The following is a 23,386-nucleotide window of genomic DNA, read 5'->3' as shown; positions in this document are numbered from 1 at the left end:
AAGGTGGCCCATATTTGTTTTGTAATATTTAGGCCATATTCACCATTTACCACACGGGCCACTTCAGGGTCACATCCAGATTACATGTCGCCGAGAACACCGCATCTTTGCCAAAAAAGGCCCACATTTAATCTGGCATATTTGGGCCATATTTGCTGTTATACATGTGGGCCACTTCAGGCTCACATCCATTTTGTCAGGGCCAGAAGGCCATAGGTGCTGCATCATTGCCTGAAATGGCCGGATGCTATCTGGGTGGCATCCACTTCTCTTGCTGATGTGAAAACATGACATGTGTGGTGACACCAGTGTCATATCGGCCAGTCCCTTAGCTAACATGCAGGAGGTGACAGCACAAGAACCTGTGTGGGTGAAGATTATTCTGTAAGGTTTCTGACTAAAGCAGCCCTTTAAGATCCCCTAGTGTACATGTAGCACGCGATAGAGAAACACAACGAAACGACCCACCTTAAAGCATTCATTTATTCACTTTCTCTTTAAAACACAACTATATAAATGGTTCCTCTAGTCCATCTTAACAGTTCAAATACAAACAGGCGAACACAGGAGAAGGAAAACAAACAAAAAAACATTTACATGGTAAACCACACAACAGCACTCTGTGTTGGAGAATAAACCAGTCAAGGCAAGCTAGACATCAGTCAACCAGCTTAACTTCATAGTGCGCTAGTACCCTGAATGTGTCGAATACAAACAAACATGTATAAAAAAATAGTTAGGTTGATATCTGATGACTACTTAAGTATGTTATGTACCTAGTACAAAATTAAATTATAGTAAATATCAGCATAATGAAACAATACAGCTACACAGACAATAGTTTTATAAATAAAACACACATGAAGGAAATTATATTCTGAAAAAAAAACAAGTTTACATAAGGAGGAAATGATCTTAGCATAGGCTTTAGAGGGAGTAAACAGAAATCCTCTGTGTTCACATTACTTATGACAGATAACTCATTCAACCACTTGAAGTCGTTCACCTTTCTTTCAACCGCCAGGTGGCAGTACAGCCACACAGTTTTCTATGGACAGGCTGGAGGTGTGATCAGGGGAGGAGCGCCACCTACGGCCAAACCGAGTCAGCTCACTTACGGGGAAGCCAGGCTCGTGGGGGGGGGGCTCGTGGGGGGTGGTGGAGTAGAGCAGAAGGTCATTTTAACACTGATTATCTGCAACAGCGGGAACACGCCGTAAGGTTGAGTTGGCTATTGATAAAGTGTAAGTGCTGCTTCCTGTTTTGAGTTTTGAGGGTGACAAGGCTTTTAAGCAGCACACACACACACACACACACACACACACACACACACACACACACACACACACACACACACACACACACACACCACCTCCCAATTGCAGCCAGCGCATTTTACACATCACAAAAAAAGAGAACCCGCAGAGGGAGAGAGGACAGCTGTCGACAACACAGAGTGAGAGATACTCGGGGATCAAACATATAAATGACACGTGAAACTACAAAACCCAGTAACGGCGTTGCAGGTGCGAGGCTCAGAGGTGTTCTCTGTACAGAGAAATGCTGGTTTACTGAAGAGAGGGAAGCTTCTTGCCCTACCCGTTAGGAAACAAGCCGGCCGAACCCGCAGCCAACTCCTAGCTTCAGTGGATAGCTTCCCCATAAACCCGACGATAGTGTACGTTAAACAAATGGTAGGTCTGCAAATGCTTTGGACAAGAGAAGCACATCCCTGGTCATTGCTGTGATGGTCGAAACGTTTTCTTCTTTTCAAAAAAGAAAATCCATACAAAGAGATGAAAATAAAACAGCCGTCTTGAAATATATACAGCACAAAGAGCGAGAGAACAAGGGAAAGCAAAGGTCGAGAGCCAGAGGAACACTCAAAAAAATATCGTCCTCTCCAGTGGAGATTGTCGTTTCCCTTCCAAAACGGGAATATTTTTGTTTGCACGATGACGACGGCTGCTTGTCAGATGATCCTCCATCACAACTTCAGATTCAGACTCTGTTCAGCAAAGTGGTCCTACAGAAGGGAAGAGAGGGGAAAAAAAGATCATTAGCAACATACACAATGACAGAGGAGGTGGTGCTTTACACTCAAATCCCAACAATCCACTCAAATCCCAACAATCCCAGTTGCTGCTCCACCCCCCCACCCCCACCCCCCGCAGACTACCACATGCCTCCTCCGATACATATGGAGTCGCCAGCCACTTCTTTTCACCTGACAGTGAGGACGTAGCACGTGGGAGGATCGCCCTATATCCCTCCAGTTCCCCCTCTCCCCCCCAAACAAGCGCCCCGACCGACTAGAGGAGGCGCTAGTGCAGTGACCAGGACACATACCCACACATCCGGCTTCCCACCCGCAGACACGGTCAATTGTGTCTATAGGGATGCCTGATCAAGTCGGAGGTAACACGGGGATTCGAACCGCCGATCCCGGTGTTTTGGTAGGCAACAGAATAGACCGCTACGCCACCCGGACGCCCAACAGTCCAGCTCTACACCCACGAGGAACATTTGCAGACTGTGACCGATCGTGGTCACGTTCGGAGGTCCTCATCAGCACGCTGGTATTACTTTATATTAAACTGCCCCCACCCGCTTTCAGGTGAGGTCAAAGGTAGGTTTCAACATGGCTGCAGAAAACTCGAGTCTGCACACTTGAGACGAATTTGTGTGTGAATAAACCAGCTCAACAAGGACAACATGCCGTGTGCAGATGCCGTTTTGCCTTGCCATTTATTCATCCATCTTGCACCTTCTTTGGTGTTCACACAATCGCACACCCTAAATAGCCCAAAGAACCGTATATGTCAAACCCAGTGAGTCACCAAACAAATGTTTTTTGAGTCGTCTGACCCCTCAACACTCTTCTGTAGCTCTTATCTGCGACATTCGAATGGGGGCAGGGGGATACATCCCATTTCACCCGCCCACACGGAGACGTTTCCCATGGGGTTTTTTCTCAGAGGCGACCAGCACATTCTGTTGACGGAGCCGGGCTGGAATCAAGCGACAGATTGAGTTGCAGTGTGGAGGGGAAAGCACACGGGGCAAGAGCGGTTTGGCGAGCGATCAAAAAAACGTGACCACACAAACGACCCAGTGCATCCACCCGAGCCAAGCCAAGCCATCGTGGAGGACCAGCCATCCTCCATGCACACAGAGGTCCTGGATGCGATCCCAGTTCCAACGCATGCACCAGACTAATTTTCACCTTTGACCCCCTCAATTCAAGGCATCTTTTATGTCTTGTTTGTGGCCGTCTCTCAACCTAGTTTAAAAATACAAGAACTGGCTATGAATCACTCGGTGCCAGTGAGGTGTGGTTTAGCCTCGGCTGCGAGCGGAGAGAGAGAGAGGGAGCGTGGGTCGTGGGAGAGCAGACATGATAGGGGGGGCTGGTTAGTGATCAGCCTCAGGTGTGTCTATCTAACAACCTGTCCTTTATATGCTGCAGTGAAGCCGGACCCCGGGCTGACACACTGACGAACCCGCTGCCAGACACACACGGCCAGACAGACAGACAGAAAGGAGCCAAGTCATTCAAACACTCTGAATGAAGAGAGCGAGATGGCTCGAGCACCAGAGCGCACCGGGCCGGCCCCTGCAGGAAAATAAAGAGAGACAACATGTGTTCTGCTGACAATGTGTCGGTCTTTTCCATCCATGAACCCGCCCGTGGGACACACGCTCATTCAGTGTCCATAAATGATGGCCGTGTTTGTGCATCTCTGACGCACCATGGTAGTCCTGAGTCCAGAGAGAGGGATGCAAAGTGTGATATTTTGGCATTGCTGAAACGTAATCAGACTAAATATCTGCCAAATAACCCCGCCCCCCAACTTCTACATTCAAAATAACAGTAGCCAGCTACGCTGAGTCTGTTTTTTGTCACAGTTTAAAGGGCCCCTAAAGGGAGTGTCAAGCTGTATGTCTTGATTGACTCACAATTGTTATTAACATTGCTGAACAATAGGGGGCAGCACTCGGGTAGAAATTACATGTTGGGGACGCTTGGAAATGTACTCTTCTCTCACAACTTGGCACTCGATAACTATGGTGCGCCAAGAGGAAAAGCCCTGTGCGCCGGTGGACTCACTCGGTTCAAGCTGAGAGATGAAATGTGCCTGGTTTGTTTGTGACAGGTCGGGGAAGCGAATATCCCTTTGTCAGCTCCCCGGGGGCCTCCTCCGCCATGTCAGAACCAGCTGAACAAAGACAGCCCTCCCTCATCCATCTTCTTAGAGGTGTGCAACACACACACACATACTGCATGCTCAAGCAGCTATGACATGAGGAAGGGTGGCATGGTGTGGGTGTAAGGGATGTAATTGTGTAAACATGACTGATGTGGCATCACGGGAGTCTGTGTACATGTGTGACCGTATGACCTAGATGAGTGATGAGCACATTAACCTCCACATGTGAGTGATGCGAGAGCCTGTGTGATGTGTTTTACTGACTAGCAGGCGGGTCAGTGTGCACTTGTGACCTACATCTCAAAGGTTTTGCTGGGACACAGTAGGACATGTGACGTGAACACCATGATTGGTTGATAGACTCAACCCTTGTGGGAAGGGTGGGATTGGGATGCGGGGGGTATTATTCACCTTAGAGACTTCCACCTGTCCTTCTCCATGTTGTTCTCCGGTCCCTCGCTATCGTATGAAGCCAGGTACAGCGCTGCAGGGAGGACAGAAAACAACGCAAACATTTCAGAAAGTCCGTTCCAAATAAACCTCGTTGCTCCGTTACAAACCCCAAACACAACACACATCTCTCTGTCCTGTTTGGCATGGGTATCCCATCACCTCCGACCTCTCCGGAGAGACAGGGGAACAAAGCACCGAGCTCAACATTTTTATCCGGGCAAGAGCCTTCCTTAAAAACAAAATTTGCAACACTCAGTGCCTCTTTTTCTTGGCGACCATAAAAGATGACCGGCTGACATCGTGTTCTTTGCAAATACTGCAAACAAACAACGTTATGTAACCTGAGATAAGGGCAGACTGCTTGGTAGATATGATCCAATAAATCTGATGGCAGGGCTGACCCATTGTTGAACATATGCACACGCACACATACAAATGGTGTGCTGGCTCAACTTGAGGTGACCCTGTGGGCTCTGCCCAGTGTCAGGACTCTGCAGATGGGACTGTGCCCAGTGTCAGGACTCTGCAGACGGGACTGTGCCCAGTGTCAGGACTCTGCAGACGGGACTGTGCCCAGTGTCAGGACTCTGCAGACGGGACTGTGCCCAGTGTTAGGACTCTGCAGACGGGACTGTGCCCACTGTCAGGACTCTGCAGATGGGACTGGCTCTGATAGCTTAAAGGATGTTCTGTTAGTTGGAGCTGAACACCACAATTTCCTGTTTCGTAGCCTGACAGTTTTGTAGACCCAATTCAATGTTTTACGTAATAATGACTGACAGTGATCCACCAACCAGCGTCTCTTCTTCCTCCCACCCTGACCTCTGATACCCTACTGAGAGCAACAGAGGACACACCAATGAAGGCGTAAACGTAATACTACGGAAAATGTTAGAAAGGTGTTGTTGGGGAACCAGTAACAAGGACAATGATTCACACTCTCCTGAGTGATCGCTTACCTCTTGCCATAACTGGCACAGAGGCCGATAGTACTGGAGATCATTGTAAAAGTTTGTCAACCAAAGCAAAAATAACTAAAGGGGGTGGGACTTGCAGAAATATCGCAAACTATGAATTTGAACTAAACACATACTCTGGAGGAATATCTCATCCCTCACTCTGTTCCTTTTTTAGGCTGAAGCCTATGTTTTTTTTCATTTATTAAGAGTTTATTTTATAAAATAAAATATTTTTTAAAAATGTAAAATAAATGTAAAATTTAAATTCAATTTTGTAAAAAATTAAAATATTCTATAAAATAAAATATTTATTTTACAGTTAATTTTATAATATATAAAGAGAGGGGTGAAGGGTGCTCATGGACGGTCGGCTGTTGGTGGTCTTGAGGATTGCACAGGCCACGCTGGTCTGTCTGTGTCAGCTGATAAGTGAATGATAAAGGCCCGAACCAGTGAATTGACCTGTGATGTGGATCACAGGTCAATTCAGGTGGGAGACCAGTGCTGACACGAAGGGACAAGTGTGTGTGTGTATGTGTGAAGTCTATTTCACTGGACATGCACTTACTTGAAATGAGAATGCATCTTGAACACATGAATGTGGTGGATGGAGGCTACATACCGTCCTCTGTGAACACGGGAGCAGTGAGCAGGTACTGCAGAATCTTCCGGTCCTTCTCAAATGGACACTCCACCTTCTTCCACGTCATAAAGTCGCTCACTTGCTTGGCAAGCTCCCAGAATTTCTGCAATGCCACCAAGAGAGAGGAGACGGTATTAACATCCAATTAGTTTGATCATCACCTTCCCGAGGTTTTTGAGTGGGAACAGCGAGAGGCTGAGCCCGACGAGGGACTACACCTCTGAAACATTCTTAGAAGAGAGACAAGTGGATTTTCCTTTCAATTTCTGAGTCCAAAGACAAGTGGAAATATTTGGGTGTATCTGATAAAATGATGATGATAGCTAAACTCAGCTGAAACTAATGCAGGCAAACCCTTCTTCTCTGACAGTATTGGACAAATTGAGAACAACCCGTCTGATAATACGCAGTGTGGGAAGATTTATCCAGACCCTCTCAGCTGGCTAGGTTGCTCTGAATCTAGGGAAGTTGGCTCAGGAGAAATGTTTACGGTTGAGACTGAGGTATATTACATTCAGGGGAAGATCGTTCCCCTGGTCGAAAAAGAAAAAAAAAATAAATTTACCTCAAAGTTGACATGTCCATTCTGTAGTCTGTTGACACAGCCCTCATTGAGGAAGTAAATGTCTTTGATCAAGAGGCTGAAGAAAGGGATGACTATCTGAAAGACAAAACAGAGAGAGAAAGAGAGAAATAAGAGTCTGTGAGGTTAAAATCCCCCTAAGGGAGAAATCTGCAGGATTTCTGGGCTTCAGGATCAGTTGATTAAGCTTCCACATAACAGGAATATGACTTGGTGGGTTGCTCAGTGGAACGGCACTAACCAACAAAAACTCACAAAACAGCATCAACACAACCTTCTGAGGAGACCATGGTGTTTTTTAAGCTATTTATTTTTATGTGTTCTGTGGTGATTCCCGTGGACTACGACAACTCATTAAGTTGCCCTACTCGTGGTGAGGCGGATGAGGGGATATGGGGTGGAGAATCTGGGAATTGTGGTTAGGGGTGGGGGTCACTGAAGCCAAGCAGGCTGCCTTCTGAAGATAAGGGGAAGTGGCAAATAGGGGAGGGCATGTGGTGGGACACATTGCTGGAACAGGATGTTGCTTCGAGGAGCAGTCAAAGATCCCAACTGAAGAATATTTTGTGGTTATAGGGTGAAAACTAGTGTTAGACACGCACAGCTTCTGCACAAACACGCCCTCACACTGAGTAAAAACCAAAAATTAAAAAGAGCGCTGGGTCCTACTGGTGGTTATCCATGTGTTGCCGAAGATGTTGTCAGTCGACCAGAGTTTGATTCTGGCCTGTTTGAGTCCAAACTTGATTTCATGTCTTCCACTCTTTACCCCAAATATCCTCCTTGTCTCTCTACAATCTATCAAATTTGTGCAAAATAACATGCACCCCCCCCCCAAAAAAAAGGAAAAACAAAACCCCTGAAACATGGTTATAGGTAATTTACATGACAGCGAACATGCTGGAAAATTGTATCACATAGAGACAACCCTTCCTGAAAGTCTACAGACTGAGTGTACTGAAGAGGTCAACCAGTCAGAGACTCTGGAATATTCCACTTATCAGCCAATTGACAAAAAAAGATGGAATAAGCAAATCATGTGGTGTAACTGGATTGAAACTCAAGACACTTGGGTGCTTTGCATTGTAAATAGCCTGTGTGCTACTGCTTTTCAGCCAAGCACTGACACACCAACCCTGACATTAGTTCAGCAGTTGTACATTTGTTAAACACGGCATGTCATCAGTGCAGCAACAACTGCCCAGTCATGTCGGTTCCACTGTCGTCACGAGGGGTACAAGGCAAAGGCCAAACTGCAAAGAGCACGGAGAAGGTAGAACATGTTGCATAAATGCTGGGTGAGCCACTACCGTCTCTTGGACAAGGTCAACAGTTTTCTGATGCGCGTTGATGAGATACATAAACAGCCTCCCCACCAGGAACAACGGGTCACAAGAACATTCCAGAATCCTGGGAACATTCCGTTTCATGACCCCTCGTCCGCCCTTGTTTGCGTATCGGGCCTGAGCTTCATTCAGTACACTGCACTAGCCGGCAACCTCCCGACACTAAACACTCACAAACCTCGCAACTGGATCCATATTTACAGTATACTCTGTCTACAAGTGGAAAAGAAATATCTTCACCAGCTGACGATGCTGGGCTAGGCTAACCGCTAGCTGGTAAGCGCTGGGACAGGAGGAGCAGTGCAGCTGGTTCAAACGCAGTGAGGGCGGGAGTCTTGGAGCAGCAGGGAACGTTATGTTACTTGGCAGGTGGCCATGTTTTTCTCCTGCCTCACTCTCTTGAACAGAACAGAACATGGAGGGGGACGAGGGAGGAAATGGGAGGCTTGTCATCTATGTGACGTCCAGCACGGCCCTTATCGTTGGCCTACTTTATGTCTTGACATCTGTGACCCCCTGTGAGCGCCACAGACACCGTTATGCAACTTCGGTCCTCTTACCAGGCCTCCTTAAAGTCTTCTGTGTTAGGAATAAACAAAACTGGGACGCTCTAGATAAACACAGCCACACAGAAGCTTGCTGTTGACCCCGGAGTTGGCTGGCTTTACAAGTTCTCGACTTCCAAGTCTCACAAGTAGCAGAGGCCTGATAACCATCTCAACTTTTTACGTAACTGTTGGATTAGCTGCAACAAAGTGTGATGGAATGATTTGTTTGTGCCAGTAGTATGGGTGAGCAATATGCGTCACAAAACACTTCAAAATATTTTTTTGTTTAGTTGTTGGGCATAGCAGGAAGGACAAAGATATGATCTTTGTTGAAGAGAACTGGCCTTGACATAGTGCCTTTGAGTCCGATGCTGGACGCCTCGCTTTGGAAGAGTACAAGTCAAATAACTAAAATGAGAACGGGAATATGAGAACAGCCTGCGTACTCCGAACTTGTTTGGATAAATTCCAGTAACCAGAATGCCCAGAATTGGAAAAATGGAACTCCATCAACTGCCTGTGTGTCAACTGGACCCGGGGTTGAACAAATTCTAGAACCAAAACTCTGAGAATGGACCACCGACACAACACTGCTGTGGCTTATTCTCAAAATAACCATAAAATCACCTTCTAACGAGCTGCGGAAACCCATTATTTGATTCCCTCCCTGTTATTCCAGAATTGTTTCTGTCATTTGTATATGCAAACCCCCCCCCCCCTTTCTCTAAATTGTACTTGGCCAATTACCCCACTCTTCCAAGTCGTCCCGGTTGCTGCTCCTCCCCCTCTTCTGATCCGGTCAGGGGAGGGCTGCAGACTACCACATGCCTCTTCCAATACATGTGGAGTTGCCAGCTGCTTCTTTTCACCTGACAGTGAGGAGTTTCGCCAGGGGGATGTAGCGTGTGGGAGGATCATGCTATTCCCCCCGGTTTCCCCTCCCCCCTGAACAGGCGCTCTGACTGACCAGAGGAGGCACTAGTGCAGCGACCAGGACACATACCCACATCCGGCTTCCCACCCACAGACATGGCCAATTTTGTCTCTAGGGATGCCCGATCAAGCCGGAGGTAACATGGGGATTCGAACTGGAGATCCCCATGCTGGTAGGCAACGGAATAGACCACCATGCCACCCTGACGCCCTCCCTAATGGTGGTTTTAATACAATTTTCACCCTAGCCTGATTAACTGAGCCCTGTTTTCAGAGTCACACGTTAAAATATGTTTGTATTGCTCTCTAACCCTGGGTAAAATGTAAAAATGTATTTTAGTTGTGGAAGATAAAAGGAACAACAAGTGGATGGGTTATCATAGTTGACATTTTCATGAAATAAGCGCTGTTAAGATTGGATTGGATTAGATTGTATTTATGTTGAATTCTAGAGTGAAAAACATACAAGTTCTTGAGTTTTACTCTTCAGGTTGTGTATGTTTACCGACGGCAAAGCACCTCAAACTGCAAGATGCTTCCTCCCATACTAAGAGAGATGCATGTAGTGGTGCAAGAGCCAAACCCTCACCTTCTCTCTGCTGCTGTTGGCAGTGATGGACCTCTGTGTGGCTCCCCGCAGTGCAGTTCTGTAGTTATAGAAGTTACTGGAAGGATCCATCTGGTGCTAAACGAACGGAAATAAAAGCACAGCATCAGTTTGGCTGCAGTTTGAGCTTTATATTAAATATGTTTTAAAAAACAATTGTTCAAGCAAGTCAAAAACCGGCTTTGCAAAATAGAGACACACACACACTGACTCCAACAAACACACATGGCGTGCGTATCACATGCATATATGCACACAGACACAACCCCATAACTCATCTAACGGCTTATTGGTCTGACATGAAGTGTCTGTCATGTGATGGGGAGCCAGGGAATGGTTCCGCTGAGCCCCGACCTCTGACCTTTGTCAAAATCAACATTACAGCAGCAGACACACGCTATGCTCCCCCTACAGCAAAACACTACCAGAACTGAAAACCGAGCGAGAAAGAGATGCAGAGGGGAAGAGGGAACAACAGGAAAAACAGAATAAACAAAGCACAAAAGAAAAAATAAAGGCCAGTGAGAAAGAAACGAGAAAAATTAGTTGCAGGTAAATGAAATAACTGAGATATGAGGTGATCTGCAGACACGTGAGCCTTTGATGGCTGCAGGTTCCCATCAGGGTTCCCAGCCGGGTTTATCTCTGGATCTGTGCAGCCTCAGATCTCCTGATTTGAAGGGGCTGGTGTGGGTGCGCCTGACAGCCTTTGGGGCTTAGCCTCCGAGTCTGGTGCTGGTCTGTGATCTGGGCCCCAAGTAGAGCTCAACATCTGGGGCTAACGGCCCACCCCCACCTGAACCCCCCACAGAGCCACCACTCCTACACCTTTGAAGTCTAGTCCCACTTCAGGCACCTTAAACTCCACCTGGCCTAAGAAATACTGTGTCCTGTCTACAGTGTATATATTACAGCTGACTGCTTTGGTTTCTTCCACATTGGTCCTCCCCCCCTGGATTTAACCTCCTTTTTTCTCGCCAATTGTACCTGGCCAATTACCCCACTCTTCTGAGCCATCCCGGTCGCTGCTCCACCCCCTCTGCCGATCCGGGGGAGGGCTGCAGACTACCACATGCCTCCTCCGATACATGTGGAGTCACCAGCCTCTTCTTTCCACCTGACAGTGAGGAGTTTCTCCAGGGGGACATAACGCATGGGAGGATCACACTATTCCCCCCGGTTCCCCCTCCCACCAAACAGGCGCCCCGACCAACCAGAGGAGGCGCTAGTGCAGCAACCAGGACACATACCCACATCCGGCTTCCTACCTGCAGACACGGCCAATTGTGTCTGTAGGGACCACCGACCAAGCCGGAGGTAACACGGGGATTCAAACCGCCGATCCCCGTGTTGGTAGGCAACGGAATAGACCACTATGCTACCCAGACACCCCACATTGTTCCTTTTAACCACAGTGAATAACCCCCCCCCAAAAAAGAAATACATAAAATAAATAAAGAAAACAACAACAAGCTCCAAATTAACAGTTACAATCAAGACCGTGGCTATTTTTCAGCTAACCTGAGTGTTTCACATGAAATATAATTGTTTTAATACCTTTGATGTGCAAGCATTCAGGATTCTGATTTGATTACGGGAACTGAAAAGAAAATATTTATGATGGGAAGCGATGGACTGGGCGTTCCGTTATAAAGACATCATTGTCTTCTTCCATCTGTGCTGGTTTGGATTATGTGTGAGTCATGTCTGTACAGGGCTGGTGAGCCTATCTCTGATCTTTGAAGCTCCCCCGAGTCTCATCCACTCGCATACGTCCTTTCAAACAGCTTGTATTCATCCATCTCCGTCATCACACTTTTCCCTGCTAGTCACTGTCGAGAGATTCCCCCTCCACACAGACACACACATGAGACACCCCCCCCCCACACACACACACTTGCCCCCTACCCATCAAAGTCACCCACAATATGGTTAGTCACCAGAGCCACACACACATTGACATGCAGAGGCGAGGGCACATACACACACTTTCAAATGGAGTCACACCACTAATGAGACCAGAAGAAAACAAACAAAAAACCCCACATGAAACAATTAAATGTCAGAGCTGCCAACAGCAACTTCTAATTCCATGCTGACTAAATCCAAACACAGAAGGCTGTCATTTTTCACCCATACAATTTTTTTTTTGAGTGATGAAATACACAATTATGTAGAACAACGTGTCCATGTGACCTGCAATTCACATAGAAGCTGAAATGGTCGTGCAAAAGAACGCCAGTGAAACGAAATGACCGTAAAATGAGAAACGGAGCAACTTACTTCCAGGATGTCGAACTTTGCCGTCTTGACTTTTCCCCAAGTCTTTTTCAGCCGAGACACAGGACTCATGTTCATCCCAGCTGCAAAGCAAGAGCCAAACGTGGGCACGCGCACACACACACACACACACACACACACACACACACACACACACACACACACACACACACACACACACACACACACACACACAATGAGAAGGATATCCCACGTTGAGGCAAACACAAAAACACTCCCGTCTTAACACATGGCATTTTTCCCATTCATCCAGACACAACCCCCCCATAGCAGACAACATCCTTTAGTATTTGCTGCCCCGCCCCGCCACCCAACCCCAGGTCGTCTCCTCTGAAGCAGTTATGACAAAGAACAGAGGAACAAAGAAGTTAACACATGCCTCGTCTCCCCACCCATTACGCCGCTTCCCATATGGTGATCTTCTGTGTGAGAGTGTGTCTGTGTGTGGGGGTCCATATGTGCATGTGCATGTCCCTGTGTGTCGCTACATGTGTTTGTTTACGTGTGTCTGCATGTGTGGGTCTGTGTCTCTGTATGTCTTGATGCATGCTCAACAGTCCAGGTAAGAACATCAAAGAAGGTTGAATCAGTTCATCTGGATACAATGTAGTCTATACCCATCAGATGGGTGTGGACTACATTGTATCCAGATGAACTGATTCCACCTTCTTTGATGTGTCTCTGTATGTATCCCTGTGTCTCTTGTTTGTCTTGATGCATGCTCATCTGTTTGTCTTGATGCATGCTCAATAATCTCTGTAAGAAAATCAAAGAAGGTCGAATCCGTTCATCTGGATAAAATGCAGACTACATTGTATCCAGATGAACTGATTCAACCTTCTTTGATGGGTCTCTGTTTGTATCCCTGTGTATGTGTGTTCTTTTGCATGACAGTATGTGTATGTATAGGTCTGTAATGTGCATGCGTATTTTTATCTCAGTGTACCTGGATCTGTGTGCATCTATATCTAAGTATGCGTTTGCTATATGTGGGTCTGGATGTGTGTGTGTGCATTTGTCTGCATCTTCATACTATATATGCTGTTTTCTCTGCCTCTTTGCATTTCATTGTAAGCAGTAAGTAAGCCTTTTATTTCACCATCTGCACTGTTTGCAATTGTTGCAAATGACGAATAAACTTGTATATACTTTCTATATGTGTATCTGTGTGCGATGCGAGTGTGTTTCTCTTTGTTTGTGCACGTCTTGGAGATGGTGGAGGACTTTAGACACTCAGGGTCAGCACTGGAGCAAAGCAAACCTTATAACAGCCCCTCCCCCACCCGAACACCCATCCACCCACAGAGACAAAGAGGCACATATTTGCCCAGTTTACAAAACATAAACTTAAACACTGCTGATAAAACCACACCCCCAGAGCGTCTAATTTCCTTATTCAGGTCATTTTATTCATTTTCAAAAAGAGGTCATTTAGTTTGTCGTTGCATTTCTGCATGGCAGCCAGGACTAAAAAAAAACTGATGTTAAAAATAACAAAATGGAGCCTTATGAGGGTGTGTGGTGTGTGTGACGAGTGGGGAGAGAGACAGGTGTCTGCAAATGTAGTCGTCTCATTGGGGGACACACTTTATATCCTGACATTCAGAAAACACCTCCTCCTTTTCAGCACCCACACATCATGCAGACATTAAAGAGATAGGATCGTACACAAATAGGACCCAGGCATGAAAAAGACGGGATTGAACAGCAATAGGGACCAGACGTTAAAAACGCAGGGCTGGATGGAAACAGTCTCTTCCCCCTTGTTTGTTGCGCTTTAATCACCAAACACACACACTGTTCGCCTGTGGGTCCCTGGAGAGGGGCTTGTGTGAAAGGATTTGCCTTGTGGTTTTCTCTCTCTCTGGGGAGAGTGATATGTAGAAATAGGGACAGTTGGCAATCCAATTTAGTCATCCACCCTCTGTCACCATCCCCATCCATCCATCCATCCATCCATCCATCCATCCATCCATCCATCCATCCATCCATCCTACCTCTGTATCAATTCTCTCTATCTTTCATTTTTTGTCTTGTCCTCTTGTCAGTCACTTTCCTTGTCTCTTACCATGTCTCTCTCATTCTCTATTCATCTTTCATCCATCGTTCGTTCTCTCCGTTTCTGTCCACCCCCCACCCCAATCCCCCCGTTCCCTCCCTCAGACTCTCTCTGGTCACTGCTGACCATCTGCCTGGGGAGATTTTAAACCCGGGTCTTTACAGCTGCCCCCATCCCATCCACCCCTAGACCCCCCCCCTCCTCCCCTCTGAGCATCACCCTGCCTGACCCCCACTCTCCTCTGCCAGGGCCCGTAAGCCAGAGGAGATGCCCTCTTCCCTGGCCTGGCCCTTGGACCTCGGGCATCCCTTGCCTCCCTGGAAGATGTTAGATGAGCTGCTTTGTCCTGTCCATGGCCGAGCTACCAAGCTACCGGAACACTGCCAATGCTTTGGGGTCTGTTTATATAGATTTATTTAGGCAGGGTAGGTTTTCTGCGCACAGATTTGCTATCTGGCTCTAGACCTTGCCTATGCCCTGACCCCCTTGAGCCTACAGAGGCAATCATATACAAGCTGCCTATGCAAACCACTGAGAAATTGTTCCTCCAGGTCCTCTAATAAGTTTTCCCACTTTTTATTTGCTCTGCCATGTTAGTGGCTAATCTAAGACTTCCCCCCAAGTAGGAGGCAGGTGCATATTTCAAGTTATGTCTAAACTCTGTTTAAACTAACCTGGATGACGTGACCGGTATAAATTAAATTTACATTGCAAGTTAATGTGCGTTTTGCCAGAGACTTCTCCCCATCCCGAGTTGTGAGAATAATAACAAGCAGGAGTTTGTAATAAGTAGAGGTTCCCTTTATTTGTCCTGCCAGGTCTCACTAATGTAATTAGAGCGAAGTACATTGGGTTAAAAAAGAACTTAACGAGGGCAATTTCAAATGAGGGCAATGTCAGATGAGGTCTCAGCTACAACGTGAAGGGGGACAGATGGAACCGCTGCACAAATTCTTGTCAAACAAATTGCATTTACAACACTGTTCTGACCGAGGACACGATTTCTGAGCAGAAACCAACATTTTGGGGATGAACTAAGGAATTCTGCTCCAAAATAAAGCCACAAAAAAAAATGCAATTAAGTTATGCCTCTTATTGAAATGATTGCCGTTATTCAAGTTGAGAATAGGAGGAGCATACACTTCATGAGCTGTAAAGCACTTCTGATGAATGCCTCCAAATTCTATATCTCAGAAAATGTGAATGTCCACAATGTCCTCTCGGATTTAAAGAAAACTACTAAAAGGAACATATTAACTTACAGATGATGGCCATGAGGGAATTGAAGTTTCCGATGTTGAAGCATTCACGTGCTACATCGATGAAGAACTCAATAACTCGAGCTCTGTGCTTCTTCTTCATGGGCTGTAAACAGACCATAAAGCACAACATGAGTCCCCAGAAACAGTCCTGCTTTCCAGTAAACCTATTGTTTCAACTTAACCGTTTCATGAAAGGTTACCTTTACGACAAAAGGAGGCAGGCGCCATTACAAACTCCAATGGAGGTTGTATAAAGCATCATGACAGGTGCATTTATGAAAGTAATTATGATGGATTTATAATGGTGTGTTGCTTGCCTTTACATCAACTGGAAGTCATGATTCACCCGCCTTTTTATTTCTTACATCACTGATCCAGAACCCCCCACCCCACTGGCTGATCCCTTACCATGCAGATCTCTGTTGCCACTAGATAGCTGAGTCTGTTGAACCATTCCACGTACGCCTCCAGGTTGCTGGCCTTTTTATGATCGCTGAAGCAACTCTGAAGCATGGAGAAAAACAAAACAAATAAACAAACATGGAATCGATTAAGGTTCGAGCTAATCCGAGCATGGAACTGTATTGAATAGGCTGAATAAAGCTGAGGTTTGGCTTTTTTTCCCTCCTCCGAGTGAGCAGCACAGAACGTTAAACTGCGGGCTCAGTCTGCCCGTAACGCTGCTAATGCTCTTCACAGTGCTGTTCATAAACACAATTGGGGTGGCTTACTATTCATGTTATGTGGGCTGATGCTTTGTGTTCAATTCCTCTTGATCTAATTCTACACATTCCTTTGGCCTGACGCCATCGCACCGCAAGCAGTGTTCCCGCCAGAGGTCACCTCGCACACGCACACACACACACACGCACACGCACACACACACACACAGACCAACTCCCCTGTTTTCCAATTTTGCTGTTGAGTGTGTGTGTGTGTGTGTGTGTGGTTGAGGGGGTCCCTGAGGCACAAAAGAAAACGTGAACCCCTTCCCCCCAAAAAAGCCTGCTGCCTAGCAGCAGAACGCAAGAGAAAGCCTGCAATTCATCCCACCAAAATGCCAAACAGAGAGACACACACACACACACACACACACACACACACACACACAAAACACAGAAAATCTCCCCCTTTAAAAAAAAAAAAAGAAGAAGAAGAAAACCTTGGCAGCTCTGGTTGCTAGGAGATGAGACACAAGCATGTTCAATCTAGACAGTGGGATGTTTTCAGAGGAAATTGGGGATGAAGGTGTGTGTGCACAGCGGATATTTAGCCTGCTACTAGAGTCTGTCTGGGATTTACCGTCTCCCTGCCCTGAAATGTTTCCTTCACCCAGCCCTGAGCGGGTCAGTCTGGAGACAATATATGCCAAATGCCTGTCTGAGGAGGAAACTGTGCTATCACAGTAGAACTAGCCCAGACAGGGAGAGTTCAGGTCTCCACTGACCTCAGCTTTACAGAATTCAGGCCAATAAAGTTGCATAACCTCATGTGCTTTTCCTATCTGGCGAATTATTTCTATAAAAGCATGCAGACATGATTACCATATTGTTGTCCAGTGGGTCTTTCTGAGCAAAGGCTTGGATGAATTCTTCAGGTCCAATGTAACTGAGTCTCTCCTGAAAAGGAAAGCAAAGGTCAATGAATTTCCAGCTGCCCATGTTTGGGTCAGTCCTGATCCAGTGTTGGTGTCCTTCAAACTTTTATGGAGTGACAGTGAAAGCCAATGGGTCCTTAGAAGGCAGTCCTCAGCCCCAGAGAGGGCAAATTCAAATTCCATTGTAGATTTACATGTCAACACAGATGCGTTGGCTGTTCGAAACAATGCTGTCAAAACTAACTTCTGCCTCTGATGAGCTCTCTTAACTTCTAATCCATTTTCCTCTACCATCCCAGCCAGGCTTTGTGCAAAACAGTACAAACAACAGTTCAATCCAATTGTGTAGAACACTTCATTTACTGGAAAAAAAGATGATTCACTTTTGATTCAAATGTCGCATATCAATTCAAAATTTTTATAAAAAAAAAAATGCTGACTCCTTATTTGTAGGCACCGTTTTTAAAGCTCAATTACCCATTACAACTAATCTCAACTAATTGCAGTGTTTTTCCATATTTGGTCACAAAAGGTTTATTTATTTCAGAGCTTCAAACTCTTGGGCCAACCCTCACCAATTCTATGTGTGTGAGCTGCTGAGCGACAGTGAACGGGTCGTTGCAGATGGACAGCATGTCCCTCTGGATGGCCGCCTGGGGCTTAGCCTTCAATGCCGTCAGGCGTTCAGCTGCCGTGGCGTTGATCTTCACCAGGGCCTCCTCATACTGACTGAGCACTGTCAGTCTCCGGATCAGGCCTTGGCTCATCTGACCCACTGCCTTCCTGTACACCTGAAAAACATATGGATGAAGGAGTAGGGGTGGTAGAAAAGAGAGAGAGAAGGGAAAAAGGGAGGTCAGTCAGTTGAAGCTGATGCTGTAGAGACACCTGAGGCCTCGATGAAACCTTCTGGAGATCTTCTGATAATAAAAACAGTGGGCCTAAGAAGGTTCCTTGGAGAACTCAAACTCATTTAAATTTCATAATCCTTAATCATACTTTCATCAATCTTTAATATTTGAGGTTACTTTAGGAGAACTTAAAATGAATTTTTTCCTCTAGTAAGAAACTCTTCAGTGATGATGAGCTCACCTTGGTCTCTGGAGGAACCCTTTTTTAAAGTCTGTTTGAGCTTTGTTATTTTCTATGTGGTTTATTCGTTGTTAGAAAACTGCCTGCACATGCTGTAACACCATTTAAATGATCTGTCTCATCGCACCCTGTACCAGTGGTTTTCTGACTTTTATTATTAGGGTTGGTGATCAAGTGCAAAGTACAGCATAGGACAGACAGGTGGACAGACAGAGAGAGAGATAGAGAGAGCGAGAGAGGGTGACAGAGAAAAAGCAAGGCAACAGCACGATAGCAAGTACAACTGTCAGACACATATACAATCCAGCAGCAGACACGCGTCCATTTTATTCAACTCAGCTGCAGGTACTTAAAATTAATCCCTAACCGTGGCTATGTGGTAGAAAGTGATAACAATCTGAGCGGAATTTACAACACATATATTCAGTCCACATCAGCAGAAATAAGTGCAAACTACTGTTGATTCTCAGCTCAAAACCACAAAACGCTCCTTACAATCTAACATTGCTATTCATCTCCGTTTTGGAACAAAGCATCTCCTTGGTCACAGTGCAAACTTGACGAAAACAACAACATGAAGTGATCGCTGAGAGGGCTGGTCAAGTTACGTAAGCCACTTCCCACAAGGCTAATTTGGGACTGGTGGGCTAAGACGGACAGAACAGCAAACCTTCTCTTGCCCCGCGGGTATGAAAGGTCATTATGCTGGGAGACTTTCCCTGGACGCTAACTCAATACAGACCACTATTAGATAACTGATCCCTTGCTGACACACTTACAAGCAACAGTTGCATAAGAGTGTCTGTAGAGGGGAAGGGGCCATGTGCGTTTGATTTTGTTTTTCAGAAGAGCTCTGTGTGTTTGTGTGTATGTGTAAGGGTCCACTATGGTCTCTTTCCATACTAGTATGAGCTACAGAAGGTGGAAAAAAAGAAAATGTAGGGCGAGAGGGCCTCTTGTTCCCAACCACATCCCTTCCACTTGTAAGAACTTCCAGAGCAGCCTCCAATATCTATCTGGGTTCTGCAAACAAGTCTTTTTTCTCCGGATAGGGAGGAACACATTTCCTTGGGCAAGTTGCCCTTAACATCCCATAATGGATGCGAAGGCCCGGTGCCCAGACAGCAATCAGGCATCTGCTCCCTGCCTGGTTTTCTGAGGCGTCAGAGCAGTACTCAGGCGCTTAGAAAAGTGAGTGGACCCTCATCAATCTGTCTGGGTTAAGGAGGGTTTTTTTTCTGAATTTTTTCTTGAGGGGCTGAACTATGATGAATTTACCCTTTGCCAGTGTGGTTGCCATAGGAATGATGAGGATACAGGTAAATATATACACAATCCCATGTATGCATTACTGTGGGTGAGGTTATGGTGATAGGCAGTTCTGACAAAGATGGAAGATTTAGCACTTGTGTGTGTGTGTGTGTGTGTGTGTGTGTGTGTGTGTGTGTGTGTGTGTGTGTGTGTGTGTGTTTTCTTTTGTATGTATGTGTATTCTTACAATGAACTGTATTCTTACAATGAATTTGTTCTCTGCATTTAACACATTGCTCAGGGGCACAGGCAGGAGTATTAACCCTAACATGCATGTCTTTTTGATGGTGGGAGGCACCCGGAGGAAACCCACACAGACACGGGGAGAACATGTAAACTCCACACAGAAAAGACCTGGGACGGTCTGGGGTTCGAACCCAGGACCTTCTTGCTGTGAGGCAACAATGCTAACCACAGGGACACCGTGCTGCCACAGCAACAAGAGTTGCGGCTTGCCTCATTGACACATCTGGTTGGATGACAGAATGGCACCCCCAGCTCAATTTGTCCAAAACAGAGCTAATGGTCATCCCTTTGAAAGCGTCTTACATTGACTCTGGTTCTGCAAAGATCTTGGGGTGTAAGAGACGGACTTTCATTTTTTGACCACATTATGCCCGTTTCCCCATTCCTGCTGCTTTGCTTTATGTAACAGCCATAAAATCAGACCGAACCCATCAAAACATACTACCCAGCTCCCACTCCAGGCTCTACTTCTCTTATGGTTAGGCTTCTTGCTGGTCTACCAGCTGGTGCAATTCAAACAACAGCAAAGAATCCAGAACTATGCTGTGTGCTTGGTTTCCCACCTGCCTCCGTGTACACGTCACCCCTCTTTTTATGTTCTTACATTGGCTACCTGTTGCTGCATGCATAAAGGTACAAACCTTGCTCTTGCCTCTAAGCATGACTCAAACAGGTTTGCAACCTTGTTCTACCAATATGAATCAATTACTTCAATTACGAGTATCTACCATTATTACTGTACCCTTTCACTACCTGCCTGTGACATGACATGCACTCTTGGCTATGATATGTTTACTATTTAGTGCAATATAATGCCTGTTCTGACACAGGATAGAGAAAGTGAATGAGAGGGAGAAAAGAGTCAGAATTCTGTGAGTGGAGAAGACTTGGAGACCGAGCTTTAGCTTTGCTTTTTTTGACAGGACAGTGAAGCAAGTGCAAGGCAAAGGAAATACAGCAAAGATCCTAAGACCAAGTTGAAACCAAGGACAAGGCCTGAGTGATCTGGCTAAGCCAGCAAGACAGCTGAGAGAAGCTAATGAAGAGAAAGATCTCCGCTCCTGGGTATCCCCAGGGGACATGCTGGCATATGGGCCTCAAAGTCAACAGGATAGTGTCGCTGCTAAACAAATAAAAGGCCATCTAATATTATCTTGTCTTATGAAGTTACCTTAATTCAGTACTCAGAACAATATTCCCTACTAAGTCATAACTGAATACGTTACACCGGCACTCAGCCAGACTCACAGACATTTGGACTACAGTAAGAAGAGCCACCAGTGAGGAGCCCTCCAGTTGCCACTTCTAAAGCTCACCATCTGCTGCAGCTTCTGTCTCCACTACAAACAAGAGGACGGGCCAGGGGTGGCTAAATATAGCAGCACTTCTTAGGAATAACAGCGTGCCTGACATTTCAAAGCGGCGGGAGGTGTGTTTGCTCATCATGATGACCGCTGTTCACAAACAGCGTGGAAAATGGGGGGTGACGGGGTGGCAAAGACGCCGAGTTCCTGCACTATTGACCCTGGCATTGAACCTGGGTGAGGCAGCTTCTTAGTGTTATTGCCCCCCCCCTTTTTTTTCCATTGGCTATGTAACATTGCTTCCTGTTGAGTACCATCTGACTCGAGCAAGTAACTGTACTGGGTTTATTAAGTCAGCCAAGCCGCAGGATTGGAGAAAAGAAGACATTTAAGTAGAGCATAACAGCTCCCACTGACTGTGTTGACTACCTGCTGTAGTTGTTCTGTGAAAGGTTTATTATGTAGCTGTATGTATGTCAAGTTATTATGTGAATATGGCTGTTTTTTTGTTTAGTTTGTTTTGGGGTGGGGGGGGCCCTTTTTCTCTCAATTGTATCCGGCCAATTAACCCACTCTTCCGAGCCGTCCCGGTCGCTGCTCCACCCCCTCTGCTGATCCGGGGAGGGCTGCAGACTACCTACCACATGCCTCACCAGGGGGATGTAGCGTGTGGGAGGATCACGCTACCCCCCCCCCAGTCCCCCCCCCCGAACAGGCGCCCCGACTGACCAAAGGAGGCACTAGTGCAGCAGCCAGGACACATACCCACATCCGGCTTCCCACTTGCAGATACGGCCAATCGTGTCTGTAGGGATACCCAACCAAGCAAGAGGTAACACGGGGATTCAAACCGGCGATCCCTGTGTTGGTAGGCAACAGAATAGACCACCACACCACCCAGATGCTGAATACTGCCGTGTTTACCAACTGGGTGTATCTTTGTGATTTTGCATTTTGTTTCATTTTTATGTTGTTTTTGAATACCTCATGTTTAAGTGTCTTGCAGTGTTTTGAGAAACTGACTGTGGAAGAGAATTCCCCACTTGAGGACAACAATCTATCCATCAAACTCTCCAATGTGTGTGTCTCTCTCCGTCTTTGTGTATCGATCTCTCCCTACCTACCTCTATCTAAAAAACCCCGTGTGAACATAGCTCATAATGAAAGCATTGGGCGGTTAATCTTGATGTATGAGAAAGAAACCATTTCTCTCTCAATCAGCCACAATTACCGCAGTAGACGTGAGGGAGGACTCGGGACTCTGCGGACCTGCACATTTCAGTCGGGAGCCTATGACTCTCTGGTACTGAACGAGGTCAGGCTGCGATCACAGTGGTTCTTTACTTTTGTCAGCTGCCGTTTCCCTATATATCCAGCCGCAACCATAATGACAGCCCTACTGGGCAGATCAAGGTCCGGGAATGTATAAGTGTGGTTTGGATGCGTTCGGCTTCAAGCAGATGTTAGAGGGAAATCTATTCTGGACTCGCATCCCTATCATCCGTTTCCCAGAGCACTGAGGTCGATGTTGTGAAGAATCAGCATCAGGCTCAGAGGTCAGCTACAGATTTCCCATCACCGCATGTGTGACGGTTGTTGTCAGACCCCCCCCCCCCAAACAAAAAAGGAAACTTTCATGAGGAAACATCATGTTCTATTGGATTCCAAGAGATGCACAGGAAGACGGTGCAGTGGAAAGCACTCCTCCAGGCACAAAAGCCTGTTTACTAATAAGTTGGATTTATTGTGCATGGGTCTGTGGGTGAACAATACCACGACTTGATCTTTCCATCACTTGCTCATGGCAATACACGAACCTGATGTACGTACGTAAAACCTCCTCCAAACACCCATTCATCGAAGAACCAACAAGGTCACATTGTAACAAGCAGAGTTTCCAGTACCTAGCACGACACAAGACTATTACTCAA

General features: G+C 46.3%; 1 protein-coding gene across 1 annotated transcript in view; it reads right to left on the bottom strand.

Moving 5' to 3' along the window:
• Positions 1-470: 470 nt before the first annotated feature.
• Positions 471-23,386, bottom strand: part of rasgef1ba (RasGEF domain family, member 1Ba) — a 36,214-nt gene continuing 13,298 nt past the window's right edge. The window contains exons 5-14 of the mRNA XM_056275549.1: positions 18,078-18,293; positions 17,450-17,524; positions 16,314-16,409; positions 15,906-16,008; positions 12,567-12,646; positions 10,266-10,361; positions 6,832-6,927; positions 6,246-6,369; positions 4,623-4,695; positions 471-2,026 (exon numbers count right to left, since the gene is read on the bottom strand). Coding sequence (XP_056131524.1) covers positions 2,002-2,026; positions 4,623-4,695; positions 6,246-6,369; positions 6,832-6,927; positions 10,266-10,361; positions 12,567-12,646; positions 15,906-16,008; positions 16,314-16,409; positions 17,450-17,524; positions 18,078-18,293 — 984 coding nt within the window. The 3' untranslated portion in view covers positions 471-2,001. The remainder of the gene's footprint in view (positions 2,027-4,622; positions 4,696-6,245; positions 6,370-6,831; positions 6,928-10,265; positions 10,362-12,566; positions 12,647-15,905; positions 16,009-16,313; positions 16,410-17,449; positions 17,525-18,077; positions 18,294-23,386) is intronic.

This window comes from Lampris incognitus, chromosome 1 (assembly GCF_029633865.1).
Source record: "Lampris incognitus isolate fLamInc1 chromosome 1, fLamInc1.hap2, whole genome shotgun sequence".
Classification (NCBI taxonomy): Eukaryota; Metazoa; Chordata; class Actinopteri; order Lampriformes; family Lampridae; genus Lampris; species Lampris incognitus.
Note: the sequence above shows the minus strand (reverse complement) of the source record. Positions and strands in the feature narration are given on the sequence as shown.